Source organism: Adiantum capillus-veneris, chromosome 8 (genome assembly GCF_014529385.1).
Source record: "Adiantum capillus-veneris isolate H3 chromosome 8, ASM1452938v2, whole genome shotgun sequence".
Classification (NCBI taxonomy): domain Eukaryota; kingdom Viridiplantae; phylum Streptophyta; class Polypodiopsida; order Polypodiales; family Pteridaceae; genus Adiantum; species Adiantum capillus-veneris.
The window spans coordinates 106,907,913-106,921,807 of record NC_140938.1 but is presented as its reverse complement, the minus strand read 5'-3'; the positions used below and the strand labels follow the sequence as shown (position 1 = coordinate 106,921,807).

Here is a 13,895-nt window from a genome sequence, read left to right as displayed (position 1 = left end):
ATAATGTAGAGTGTGACCAACACAAAGTGCATTTGGCACAAAAAGCTCCTACTTTATGTACTATCTCTTGCTTGGCACAAAAAGCTCCTATGTTCTTCTGTTCCAAACTCACATCAACTTCGTCAAAAGCAGGCATTATTGAGTGTGCGGTCTCTTGAGGCTTTCAAAATATGGTTATGAGTTTGAGTTGCACATGCAGGTGAGAGTTAGAGCATCTGTCATCCGAGTATTGATGCAAAGCTTGCATCTCCATGCCAACATCACCAAAAAATCAGAGAGGAGCAATGGCGAGACGTAAAGGACGCCCTCCTGTTAGATACATTTTCTCACCATTTTTTTGATATCATTATTATACATGTAGAGGTGCCCGTCGATGTGCATGCCTAAAAGCAAATTGTATAAAAAATAATGTATATATTTTTACAAAAGAAAATTGCTTCTAGAACTACCCGTTGACGAGAATATTTGTAGCTTGCTAAATTTTATTTAGTGTCTAAAGACCTGCATGTTAACGTGAATGCCTAGAGACGATGTTTACATATGAAAAAAAGTTTTTAAGTCATCCAAGCTTGCTAAATTTCAGATTAATTGAAATGTCAATTAGTGTCTAAAAACCTGCATCTTAACTTGCATGTTTAGAGAAAACTGATTGATGTTTCAAAAGAGATTATTTTTGTTTTTTATATTCAATATTAAGAAACCCTCATGTGAGGTGTCCATTGGATTATTATATTTTTTGAAATTTTGTTCCACATTCAAAGGAGGTGCTGTCCAAATATTTTCAAAGATTGATTATGTATTTTATTGAAGGGCAACTTAAAGACCTGCATGTCAACGTGCATGTTTAAAACCAATGTTTTTATGCACAAAAAAGGTTCTAGTCATACATGTTACATGTTAGCGTGCATCTTTACAAGCAATGTTTTGTTGGAGATAGTATTTATTTTTTGTCTTCAATCTTTATTTTTTGTCTCCTCCGATGGACTATGTAAAGATTTTGTCTCCTCCAATGGACTATGTAAAGATTAAATTCTGTTTGAAACATTGCTTATAGACATGCATGTTAACATTCATGTTTAAAGGCAATGTTTTCATTGTTAACGTTGACGTTTAGAGGCAAGTTTTCATTGCTTATAGACGTGCATGTTAAAGTTCATGTTTAGAGGCAATGTACAAATTTTTTGAGATGTTGATTGTGTATTTTATTTGTAGTCCATCTCGTGGAAGATTAAAGAAAAATCTACGTAATGAAAAGTCTACACAACCACTTGAAAGTAGTGAACATATGTCATCAGTGTCGGTAACAGAAATGTCAGAGTGTCATGGCATTGAAGAGGAAGAGATTCACTCTGTGGATGTTGACCAAGGGTCTATGCACGAAATTGATGACACATTGGCTCCTGAAGAAAAAGAACTTCAAATTATCCCTTGGGAAATGCGAGATGAGGTAACTGCAGCTGCAGAGATTGACGAGGAGCAAAATATTTTTATGTATAGAGGTGCCGATGTACTTCAGACCACACGTATGTTCAGTTGCTTCGACTGTCCTCCTATACCATTGTGTAGGTTGATTCCATATGCTAGAGTCAGAGGTTTAAGAGATGATTTAGGTGGATTAAAAACTGCTTTTGCAAGGGAAGAATATATGCAAGAAAAGGGAGCTTTCATTGTTTCACTTTGGACATTTAAGAGAGAGCAAACCATTGCTACAGGTAAGTTGAAGCTTCTTAAATTTTTTAAGTAAATTTCTATTTTAAAAATTCTTTTTGAATCCACTAATTTTGGTTTCTTGTTTTGAAGATGACATCAAGGAAAAGTGGGATCCTCTTTGGATAGAAATCAATGAGGAGTATGAGTTGGAGCTCAAAAGCCAACCAAGGTTTGCAGATCTTTCAGACCGCATGTTTTATGTTTGGGAGGGCAACCATCGCACACTTGCATGGACTGAAGCTATCAAAGAGAAGTTTTCCACCTCAAAGGAGAGACATTGTAGGGTCCTTTGTACTATCATAGATCCCACCAAGGTTCTTGAGATTGCATTGCTGAGCAGCTTGCAACGAATGAATGTGTGAGTATCTACTAAAGCATATATCTTGTTGTTGAATACTTTATTATGGAAACAAATCAATATGGGTTTTTGCAGTATGAACATGCATGCTTTGGTGGCCACTCACATACGGGATGAGATTGTGAACACCAATCACATATGTGCAGCTGAACATGAAAGCTACCTAAAAACTCTCCCTGACAAAGACCATAAACTAATTGCATCTGTGCGAAGAAAGTATGCTAAAGGTGCAGAACCTTGGTATCCACTCACACGACGCTACCTTGGCATGCTAGTTTATGATGTGAGTTTTGTCTTTTTTTTTCTTGCAAATTATTTTTAAGTCATTTGAATAACTCTTAGACAAATTGATTTCTTTTTTAGATTCAAATGACTAAAGAGAAAGAGTCTAGATTGACTCAACTCAAGCAAGGAATGCCTGTAGAGGATGTGAAGAAGGAGGAGAAGAGCATTCATCGTGAGATAATACATAAATATCAAGAACGCATTGGAAAGGTACACTTCACCAAATAATCAAGCAATAGTCATTGTGTTGATTGTTGTTATGGATGTGAAGTAAAACTTCATGCTCTTTGTATTGTGTTGTAGCTCTTGAATATTTTGGATCCCAATCTTGGGACAGACTGGTTGGCAAAGATTATGTCACTCAAATGGGGACATGACAACTGGGCAACTTTAGAGAAGCTAAACTTGATTGCACTCCATGATGCCCCTATGCAGAATAGAATCCAATGGGTTTCATTACTCGAGTCTGATAGGATCACAAGGACTGCTTTTGGTTTGAAGAAGGGAGATAATTTGTTTCGACAGTGAGTATGATTTACTAGTTATTTAATGTTTGGCTTGCTTTGTCTAAGAAATAATATTTGTTGTGGTGTTTTGCTTTTTTTAAATTTGTAGTTGGCTGCGTAGAGAGGGCTACCTTGCTCGTGTCTATGAGAGAGCAACACAACTTGTTTTGGACAATTCAAATGTGCCAGGAGGGGCACCATTGCCACATGAATGCACATTGGGGTTCTACTTTGATGAAATTAAGTTTGAAGCTAGGCCTTTTCTCTATCCTTTGGAGGTTTCTTTGGAGGCCAAAAGCAAAAATGTAGAGAAACAAGCACTCAAGAAAGTTGATACTTTTCGAATGGCAGCTCAACGATTGGCTTGCAGGTTTGTAACAATTTTGATCTTGCTTTGTATGTCACTATCGAGTCATGTGTTCAATGTTTTTGTTTCTTGTTAGGTTTTTGTCACTTTTGGTTTCAAAGGGGATCTTGCCAACTCTCCCATTTGTGGTGAGACAGTGGGCACAGACTACATCAAAGGACACATATATGTACCCCCCTAGCATGCCCACTTTGACAACATGGGAGAGAGATACATGTCCATGGTGGTTAGATATGGTGCAGGGTCACATCCTTGAGAGAGAGAAAGAGCTTCAAGAAACCATGCTTAGGGATGCAGCAGCAGAGGCGAGACAACCACCATCTGCTACTTCAGAGGCGAGACAACCATGTATGCTAATGTCATTCTTTAACTTTTATGTTTTCATGCTGTTGATTCTTGTAGGTTCAAAAACTGTTGTTTATGTCTTTTAAGGTGTCCACTTGTCTAGTGAGAGGATGGAGACTGTGGTTGATACCACTATTGTGAAAGATGTTCTAGAGCACGGTAAGTGTCGGAATTTTTATTGTCGACTTTTATTAATACTTTGTGAAAAAGTTCACATATCATAAATATGTTGTCGCAGACTCCTCGGGCTTGATTGTTGTTAGGAGGAGCATACAATTTTTCTATGTTTTGGAGTCTCCTTTGCGTTACCCAATGCTTCCTGTTGATACACGATGTATTGCTATTGTTGGCGATTACATTTCTATCGCTGCAAACTATAGAGAGGGTACTCGCAATGCATCGTGGAATCTTGTGCATCAACATATGTCTCGAGTTCGCTCAAGCGGTGTGCCATACACTCGTGGGGGAAAGTCTGTTTCATGGGCTGCAGATTTTGTCTTCTTGGATCTTCCTTTTGGTGGATTGCATATTGGTTCTTCTTCTCCATCTCGTTGGGATATTTGCACTGAGGAGCATGTACGATCAGCTATCCATTTGACTTTTTCTACACTTGCAAATTCTGAATGGCTGCTCATTATGGCTTCTACTGCAGGTATTTGTGTTGTGTTTGATTACTTGCATTAATATTATTTCATAATATCGATAGTTTTTTCTTACAAGAACCTATGAATAGGAGAGGTTATTGGATGGGTGGAGAGGTTCTGTCGTGCTTCAGAGATGGTGGTACATCGTCGCATTATAGTGCTCCATCATAGTTCATATGGATATGTTGAGAGTTTATCTGGTCGAATTCAGGTATTGTTTTCACTTCAGTATTGTATAGTTTTGTTAAGGCTCTTTCTTCAATGTTTCTTCAATGTTGTAGTTTTGTAATTTGATTTGCAGTGCCAGTGCTCTATGCTACTTATGGTACATAGGATTGGGATGCAGCCAGCATGCTTTGTGGCTGAGAGCACCACTATGTTCTCTCGCTTGTGTCTCCAGCCTTCAGATTCGTTCATGACACACCATTTTTCGGAGCCTTCCTTAGCTAGATCAGGATCAGGGATGCCTTGACGGGGTGAGATGCAGCGGAGCCAGGCTTTTGTTGCAGCTTTTGTTGAGCTGCTTTGTCGATGTGGAGGTATTTGTTTGGAGCTTGGGTGTGGTACAGCTCCTGTTTTGGCTGCATGCTTATCATCTGAACGAGCATGTGCTGCGCTTGACACCGATGAGTCTCTTATTAGAGACTATGTGGTTCCCTTGCTTTGCCCTAAGAAGCGAAGCCGAGAGGAGGAATCTACCTCTCTAGATGTTGAGGATGAGGGTGACATGCCATCGCGTGTCGACCCTTATGATGACTAGTGAGACTTCGCTCCTACTATGACATTGACATTACCTTTGTGTTTTTGATCTTTATGTTGTGTTTCACTTTTTGGCATTTATGTATCTTGCGTAAGAATTACGTCTAATGTTATTAGATCCATAGATTAAATTTTGATTACATGCATAATAACTACATATACTTTTGTTTGTTTGTGGAAGTGCATTGCCGATTTATGCAGAGGCAGCGGCTCAAAGAATGGCGAAGGAATTGAGATACGACTTTCATATCTGTGAAACGCGTCATAAACGCAATGTTTTCATTGATGACGAATGTGACTCTTCATAGAGTCTAAGAATTATTAGCGAGTGCTTATGATGTAGAGTGTAAGTATTGACAAATGGACATATCATTCCTTCTATGATTTTGAAAGTGAATATTTTGAAATCCTCATGTGAGGTGTCCATTGGACCATGGTTAGTTTGAAATTTTCTTCATTTTACAAAGGAAGCTCTGTCCATTTTTTTTTATGAAAGGCTCTTGTATTAATGATTTGACAACATAATTTGTATTATGGATAATACATAACATTGTGAATTGATGAGACGAATGCGACTCCTTCAAGAATCTAGAGAATTGTTGGCAAGTGTTTGTGATGTAGGGTTTAGTTATTAACAAATAAGATAGTGTTTGTGAAAATGTAGCTTATTGAGTTCATTTTCTTGTATTATGATTCACTTCCCTATTTTGTTTGCTCTGTGTTTTGGGTCTTTATGTTATGTTTCACTTTTTGGAATTTATGTATCTTGCGAAAGAATTACGTTTAATGTTATTAATGAGATCCATAGATTGAATTTTGAGTGCATGCATATTGACTACATTCACTTTTGCTTGTTTGTGGAAGTGCATTACCGATCTATGTAGAGGCAGCGGCTCAAAGGATGGTGAAGCAATTGCGATACGACTTTCATATCTGTGAAACGCGTCATAAACGCAATGTTTTCATTAATGACGGATGCGACTCTTCATAGAGTCTAGAATTATTATCGAGTGCTTATGATCTAGAGTTTAAGTATTAAAAAATGGGATAGTGTTTGTAATACTATAACTTGTTGAGTTCATTTTCATGTATTATGATTCACTTCCTTAATTTGTTTGCTCGGATTTGTGTTCGCTCGGGGTATGGTAAGACTCGTGCTAATTATAACGTGTTACGGGCTCAATAAAAGTTCCAAGATGTAAAGAATAGGTCAGATAGTGTACCTAGGTTGCAAATATAGTAAGTTGTGGAGCCTCAAAGGTCTTGGGCACTAGGAAATTACACATTTTAAACCTTGGCTAAGGTATATAAGCCACTTTTTGTAGCTTTGGACCTAAGTTTTTGGGTAAGAAATACATAGCGTGAGCTTACGACGCTCTCCTCTCTCCTTCTCCTGCTTCTTTTTCCCTTGTCGGTTGTCACATTGCAATGCCATTTGTCGCATTGCAACCACATGTAAAGCTCTATGCATTGACGTAAATATATCATGATAAATTGTAGCATTTGACATCGCCGACCCACGGCCTAATTTCATCATAAGTATAAATCTAAGCTAGAAAACCACAAAGTAAGTATAGGTGGGGTATTAGGGCATCATCGCTAAACATTTAGATCCATTCGGGGTCAAAAACGACTAGGTCAAAATCTCACTAATACTATTAATAATCACACTTTTTTTCACTCATTGAAAGTGAGATTTGAGACCATAAGCATATATGCTTAGGTCTTATATATGCTGAGACCATAAGCATGTATGCTTAGGTCTTATATACTTATCCTAGAAGTTTCATGGCATTCGGATGTCGTTTGATGCTGTAACAATCATGGTTTGCTTGCCGATTAACGACTAGCTTTTGATAACTTAGGTCATTTGAGTGTAGCTTGAATTAGATGCGACTTGTCTGTTGTTTTCCAAGATATTGAAACCCTCTTGTAGCCTCCATGCAATAGTCGAGTCAGCTTCGTCCCATGGATTGACAATTATGTTTGTGGTTCTCGCTATGTCTGCAATAAGATAAGAGTAAGGTTAGGAAGCCCACCCACATTTGGCGCCGTTTTCGGGGACGAGTAGACCTAAAATAGGGAGAACAAGAGCATCTAGTGTAGTTGTCCTTTAACTTCCTCTAGGATCACTTAGAGTTAAACGTTCTCTTTAAAACCACATAGCTTAAGAGTGTCGTCTTTTGCTGTGTAGAGGTAGCTTGGGAGTAGATTGTCCTTGCTAAGTACCTTATAGGATTGTACAATTAGGTTAGGATTTTGAGAATGATTGATGGACAAGACAAGTCTTAAGATCAAAGCTCAGGAAACCATAAAAAACAAGAAAACAAGTGTTTGTGGACACCTTCCACAACCCAATTGTAGCAGAACCTAGGAGTAGGGTAAGTAGAATCCAAGGTGGGATCTCAAACCATTGCTCACTCCAAAAGAAGCATCTGTGAGTTGTTTATGTGATTACAGAATTTCATGTTGTCTACGACTTGAAACACCGTCAAAAGACTATCAACCATTAAAACCGGCTGGAGATTATGCTAATAAAAGTTGTATGAACCAATAGGTAAGCATAAGGATGCATTTGAGGTAAGTTTTCAAGAATTGGCAAAAACTCAAATAATTTATATTTTCTTGAGAATTAAGGCCAAATTAAGTTTTGACTTGACTCAGAGGCTTGAAACAACTGACTATTGAAAAAATTGAAAAAATTGTTCATTTTAGGTCAAAAGTAAATAATCGTGGTTATTTATTTGACTCAAATTGATCAAGATTGATACCAAAGACTCTATGCATGATTACGAACATCTTCTGTGAAGGCTCATAGAGTTTAGATCACAAAACAAACCAAAAACTTGATAAAAACTGAAATTTATACCACTTGTCGAGAAATTGAGTTTGACTTGATAAATCTTGTTCAAATTCTTTCGAAACTTGACTCAAAGGCTTAGTTTTAAGTGTTTAACATATGTGTATACTCAAATGATAAAAAATATGCTAAAATTTAACAATTATAAATAATCGTGATTATTTACGTCCAATTTTCAAGTATTTGTGGCCAACTACAGGTTTTATCATTTTGTATTGAACACTCACATCAAATTTGGTAAAATTTGGATCTTTAAAGTGAAAATTATGGCCACTTTTGTAAAGACAGTCTGCGCACACAAAATTGTTGACAAATTGTGCAGGGTTTATCCAAACTTTGTGAAACTTTGCTAAGGAGCTTAAGTTGAGTTCCTTTACTTGTTTGTATCATCATCTTGAAAAAAAATAAAAATAAAAATTCTAAAAAGTCCCAGAGGTAAATAATCACGATTATTTACATCTACCCCCGATTTGAGATTTTTTGCACACTTGAGTATACCACAGGGTTAAGCACATCAAGTAGACTACTCATATCAAATTTGGTTAAATTTGGGTCACAAAAGTGAGACTTAAGTCAGACTCCTGAAAACTGAGTCTGCGGACACTAAACGGCTGAGAACTTGGACAAATCTTGTTCAAACTCAGTGAAACTTGTCCAAACACTACAACAAGGTGTCGATATGGGAAAAACAAGCCTAAAAAGTGTAAAAATTGAGAAAAATAAATAGTCACAATTATTTACTTATGAGCCCGAGAGACAAGATTTTGGACTTTTGAGCTTGTATAGTGTTAGAGCAACATAATACAAGGTCATTGGTCAAGTTTGGGTTCCATCATATCAAAATTATTACATGATAACTCAGTTTCTAGGTTGCAAATTAGTCCATTAGCTCTTTGCAAGGATAGAATTTGGAAATCTCATTTGCTGACTTACTTAGCTCATATTGAAGTGATATAGACAGACCAATCACAATAGTTAGTAAAAAATTGAGCACTTTGAGCGAACGATCAAAAACCTGTCAAAATGGGATCGAACATATAAAAGTGCACTTCGAAAAAGATTTTTAGTAAAATCAAGCCATTAGGGAAATTTCACGCATGGAACTTGCTAATCGGGGCACAAATCACATTGGGCTGCAGGTTAGGTTATTCAAGGCCTAGATTTTCATCATTTCAAAGGCTGAAATCAATTCTGACACATTCGAGCTAGAGTTAATCAACTCTTGTGATTCTAAAAGCAATCAACTACCAAAAATACTTTGGTAAAAGCAGTCTTATCAAACTCGAGTAGGAGTAATTCTACTAATCAACACCAAGATCTGCTAAGAGATAGTTCTTAGAGACCAAGACAACATGAAGTCAAGTCAAGCTGAGAGTTCAAATGCACAAGAACCAAAGCTAACCAATAGCAATAGCAACACATGCACAGCTCTATGGCTACAATAGAGATAAGGTTTTGTATACTTATTCGAAAGACCATAGGTATCTTATGAGTGGCAAAAGCAACATAGAACCAAAGCTAACCAATAGCAATAGCAACACATGCACAACTGCAACATATCAAATTTTATAGCTCTATGGATACAATAGAGATAAGGTTTTGTATACAGATTCGAAAGACCATAGGTATCTTATGAGTGGCAAAAGCAACATAGAAGCCACGATCCTATTGATCAGAGTAAAGCCAAATTCAGAGAACTCCCAAATGTTCACAGACTTCAGTGGAGCTAGGTATTGCAAGCTCAAAGACGAGGTGAAGATAGAAGTGCAAAAGATGGATCCAAGTGGTTATCTAGAAACCTGCACAAGCCTGCAAAGCATCCATTTTTTCATAAAATCTAATATCTAACCAATCCAAATGATTTTCTCATATTAAATTGATTATTTAATGTGGGTTAATAAAAGAAAACAAGGGTTAGAATATAGACATGTTCTTACGGATTTATCTCAACACAGGGCCAATGGTAAAGGCATCCAAATGAGAGATGGTCTGTCAAAGAGCAAGGCTAGCTAATGGTGCTTAAAAGACCTTAGGGTTAGCTTCATTAAAGACCTCCAATGGTTAGTGTTAAAAGTCCTTTGACCTTAGGCAAGCCAGCAAGCAAGGGGTATGCTTGGGGGTATACACCTCTCACACACTCATTTTTTTCAAGCATTTTTCTCACTGGTGAAAGTAGATGAACTCCGTCTCCTTCTCCAAGTTTGTTGAGAAATGATAGCCTACACCAACACTCTTGACTATGGAATGCAAATCAAACCAAGAGCCATGCTTCAATGCTTAAGCTTGACATCTTCTCTATCTTCATTACTATGCTATTATGTATGCTAGCAAGAAGAGTGATGATAAGTGAGGAAATATTCTTTCTCCTATGGAATGTTTCTTCTTCCTCTTCCCTACCCTCATTCCCTGCTAGCTCTCTCCACTTATCGAAGGTGTTTGAGGCCTTGGGACTGAGGCTTGGGATAGTTAATGCTTTCTACAAAGTTTATGTTCTGCTCATGATGCATGAAGCTTTCCATCTTCATTGCATCACCTAGGTCACAAGGAACACAAAGATTGTATTGTATCAAGTCTCTCTTGATGGGAGAAACTATAGTATAAATGCCTATTGGAGGGGGGACCGGCTCTGCATAGATCCGGCCCTCAACTGTTGTCATGTTCTCTAACCTCTCTCTTTTGCAAAAAGTATTGTTCATGCCAAGTTAACTAAGTACCATGTTTATGTTGCTACCATCAATTAAGTTCACCCGCTATGCTCACAAAGTATTCTCACAAAAGTGCTTTATCTAATTTCCTAATTCCACTACTCTCAAAGTTCATAGGCCATTTCCATTACATTGGTATCATAGCATTTGGTTTCTCTTTTCTTGCTTAAGAAGGGAGGTCCTTGAGTAGCCTATGAATGGTTGATTTTGTTAATTATATTACCCAACTCTATCCATGGGAATACGAGAAGGGACAATGTCATAGATGTTTGACCTTTATTTGTGTCTTTGCAATGGTTTCACTCCATGTAAAGTAGTATGGGATCCAATAATTGTAATGGTAGTATGTTGTGAGCCAATCGCTTTCATCAATTTGCTAGGACTTTTCCTCAATCGATAAATACATGTACTTCTTGAGTATTATAACTTGAAGGTGTGTTGATAAATGGTATTGCAGTAATGTAATACATGTACTGTGTTTATAATACATGTACTTCTTGAGTATTATAACTTGAAGGTGTGTTGATAAATGGTATTGCAGTAATGTAGCTGCTTGGTGGAAGAGATCGTCCATTTTTATTGATGTTGTTGTTAGTCTCCCAAGTGTTGTGGAAGGACGCGTGCAATTATAAGTTGTGTGTGGTAGTACATGTAGATATTGAACCGCTGAATGAGAAAGCTGAATGATATTGTTGCAAGGAAGTAGAGAACAAAACATAAAAATACTCTAACAGAGCAGTGATAGGGCTCTCAGAAAGCAGTTTGGTACAAAAAGCAAAGAGGAGCGAGAGATATTACCCTAGAACAAAGATTGAAATTCATTGCACATTATATCTTTCTATGGTGTTTTAATTTCCCGGACCTTGGGGGATGTCCCTTCAAATTATTACATCCTTTGGTGGAAGTTGCATCATGAGTAAATATCTCTTGTGCAACATTCCTATCGTGTGTTACATCCTTTGGTGGAAGTTGCATCATGAGTAAATATCTCTTGTGCAACATTCCTGTGCAATATTTGAAACTGGAGGTTTTGAGGGAAGGGTGGAGGGAATGACACATCATGTCTCATCCATTTTGGTGGATTGGTTATGTGCATTCTTTTCCTAGCTTTGAAGTAAGATGTCATGCCTATATAAATATGTTTATTGATTTTGCATTTGAAAGAGTATACTACGTAGCTCTATTCGCATGTCATTGTCTTTTGGGGGGTGGAGAGATGTCAAAACAAACTGCTTTCTCTTGTTAACTTGTTGCATGGTTGGGTAGCTCCTTGTTGGTATCTATCTTGTTGTCATGCACTGTAGTGGTGCGTTTAGTATTTAATCATGTAATGATATTCTTGAGTCGTGATACAGAAGCTCACCAGCTGTCGGTTCAAGTTTTTGGAATGAATCGGTGGTTTCCCGTAACTGAGCATCGAAAAGGTCTCTATTGAAATTTCATGTAACTTTTTCGCCGGTTAAGATGTCCCTCTTATTCCTTTTGAATTCGTTCCCGAACTCTTTGACCATGTTTGAAAGTGCTTGGCTTGTTGTATTCTTGTCGAGGATAGATAATTTGTAAAGTGCAATCTTGTAACCGTAGTGAAGCATCTCAATTGCATAAGTGGTGATACCAATGGCCTTCTTGTTCCGTAGTTCATGTGCTTTTGTATCCACTAGGAGGTTAATTGACTTGTCAATACCAGCACTCAAGCATAGCAGTATCTCTTTTTGCAACCTTGTAGGGAAAGATAGAGGGTTAAGGGGAAATAAAATTTGGGAATGTTGAGCATCAATGATGCGAGAACGTATAAAATTCGAAGTACCAACTTAAGTTCACTGCTTCTATATTCTTTGTTTTTGTTGCTACATTTATTGATGTACGAGTGGAGGATCTGAGTGGTGTGGTAGCCTTCAACAAATGCACTCTGGGGCTTGATAGCAATATTTTCTAGTCTTGTTTGATTTGAAATTGGGTATACATAGGAACTGTTATTTTCTTTTGAGGTAGCAGTGATGTTGACAAACCTATCAAATATCTGAATGAGAGATGGTGGTTGAGACTTGAAATATTGAATGGCAAGAAATATAGTCACAAAATTGAACAATGCAAAAAATGATTACCTGGTCGGTGTCCATGAGGAGCTGTTAGAGGAGCCTGCGCGCCACGAAGGAAATCTTCATTCAAGAAAATCAGTGGGTACTTGATTGCATAGTTATAGGGAATGAGCTGAAAGACCCAAATAAAAACAAAATTGTGAGATGGAAAAATATCTAACCATTGGGAGAGCATTTTACTGGTAGGCCAGAACATCCTTGGAGTTGGAATGTTTGGTATTTTGAGATGGCGTCTTTTTGTCACGCGGGAGAACATGACGTATGCCAAGCCTGGGGCAAAAGATTACTTTATGATGAGGATGGATTTCTTTTATATTGTCGCCCCTTGAAATTTGTATCCTATGATTGCATAAGCCAGCACCAAAGAGAATGTGCTTTTGTGGAACCGTTTGCAGTTGATTACCCTAGTAGTGTGCTTTGTCCTTCACACAGTCATTGTGGCAACAATGGAAAGTAATAGTACTTCTATAATAGCAACATGACCCGTGCAATCATGCAAATAAGAAATTATTTCACAGGTAGAGCCGTTCGTTGCACCTATAGGCAAGTTAATATTCTTTGTAATCATACATCTAGCGCCAATTGCAATATTTTCCATCTCATGGAAAGTGTTGACCATCGAGCCATTGCTGCAGCATTGGCTCGTCAAGAGCGTTGGTCTTGAGTTGAATAGCGACTACATTGAATGGCAAGAAAGACTTTTGTACAATCAAGTTGTTGTACTTATAAACATCCTCCCTATGAGTGCATGTTAGTGTAATTGAGTCGTCAATTGTTCTTAGGAGTTCAGGTTCATCAATCACACATTGCAACAACATCTCTATTATCTGCTTCTCTATCGACCGCCAAAAATGAATCGTGTCCAAAAATCAAACATACACGGGGCCTGCAGCATGGCGTACTGAGAAGGTCATGTTGTGGGTAGTGGCTGTAGTGATATATGTCAATTTTCGTATGTTGCAAACATGGCATAATAGTCCTTGATGGTGAAACTAGAGGCAGCTATGACAAATCTTTGAAAAGTAGGATGAGTTTTTGACAGAACGGGTCAAGTAGTGTTATGTTACTGATATTAACTATCTAGAAAACGATCATGTTGAAGATAGTACTTGTTAGCCTCAATATCTCATCTATGATAATGACATTGGCACCATGTATGGTGATAAATCTTTCATCTGTGGGATGTATTGCATGTGAAAAATGATGTTTAGATGATGGGATCTTTTATGAACCTTGAGGTGAATAATTTCATGAGAA

General features: G+C 37.6%; 1 protein-coding gene across 1 annotated transcript; it reads left to right on the top strand.

The window, feature by feature from the left end:
• The first annotated feature begins 284 nt into the window (after window positions 1–284).
• LOC147452714 (uncharacterized) lies at window positions 285–5,282 on the top strand. The gene is made up of 17 exons (XM_086519003.1): window positions 285–313; window positions 1,210–1,712; window positions 1,801–2,068; window positions 2,144–2,351; window positions 2,432–2,563; window positions 2,657–2,877; window positions 2,969–2,999; window positions 3,211–3,229; window positions 3,303–3,354; window positions 3,524–3,561; window positions 3,659–3,730; window positions 3,810–3,956; window positions 4,062–4,223; window positions 4,305–4,426; window positions 4,517–4,540; window positions 4,892–4,974; window positions 5,156–5,282. Exons 1-17 carry the CDS (start codon window positions 285–287, stop codon window positions 5,280–5,282), a joined length of 2,238 nt encoding a protein of 745 aa, XP_086375129.1.
• Window positions 5,283–13,895: the final 8,613 nt, after the last annotated feature.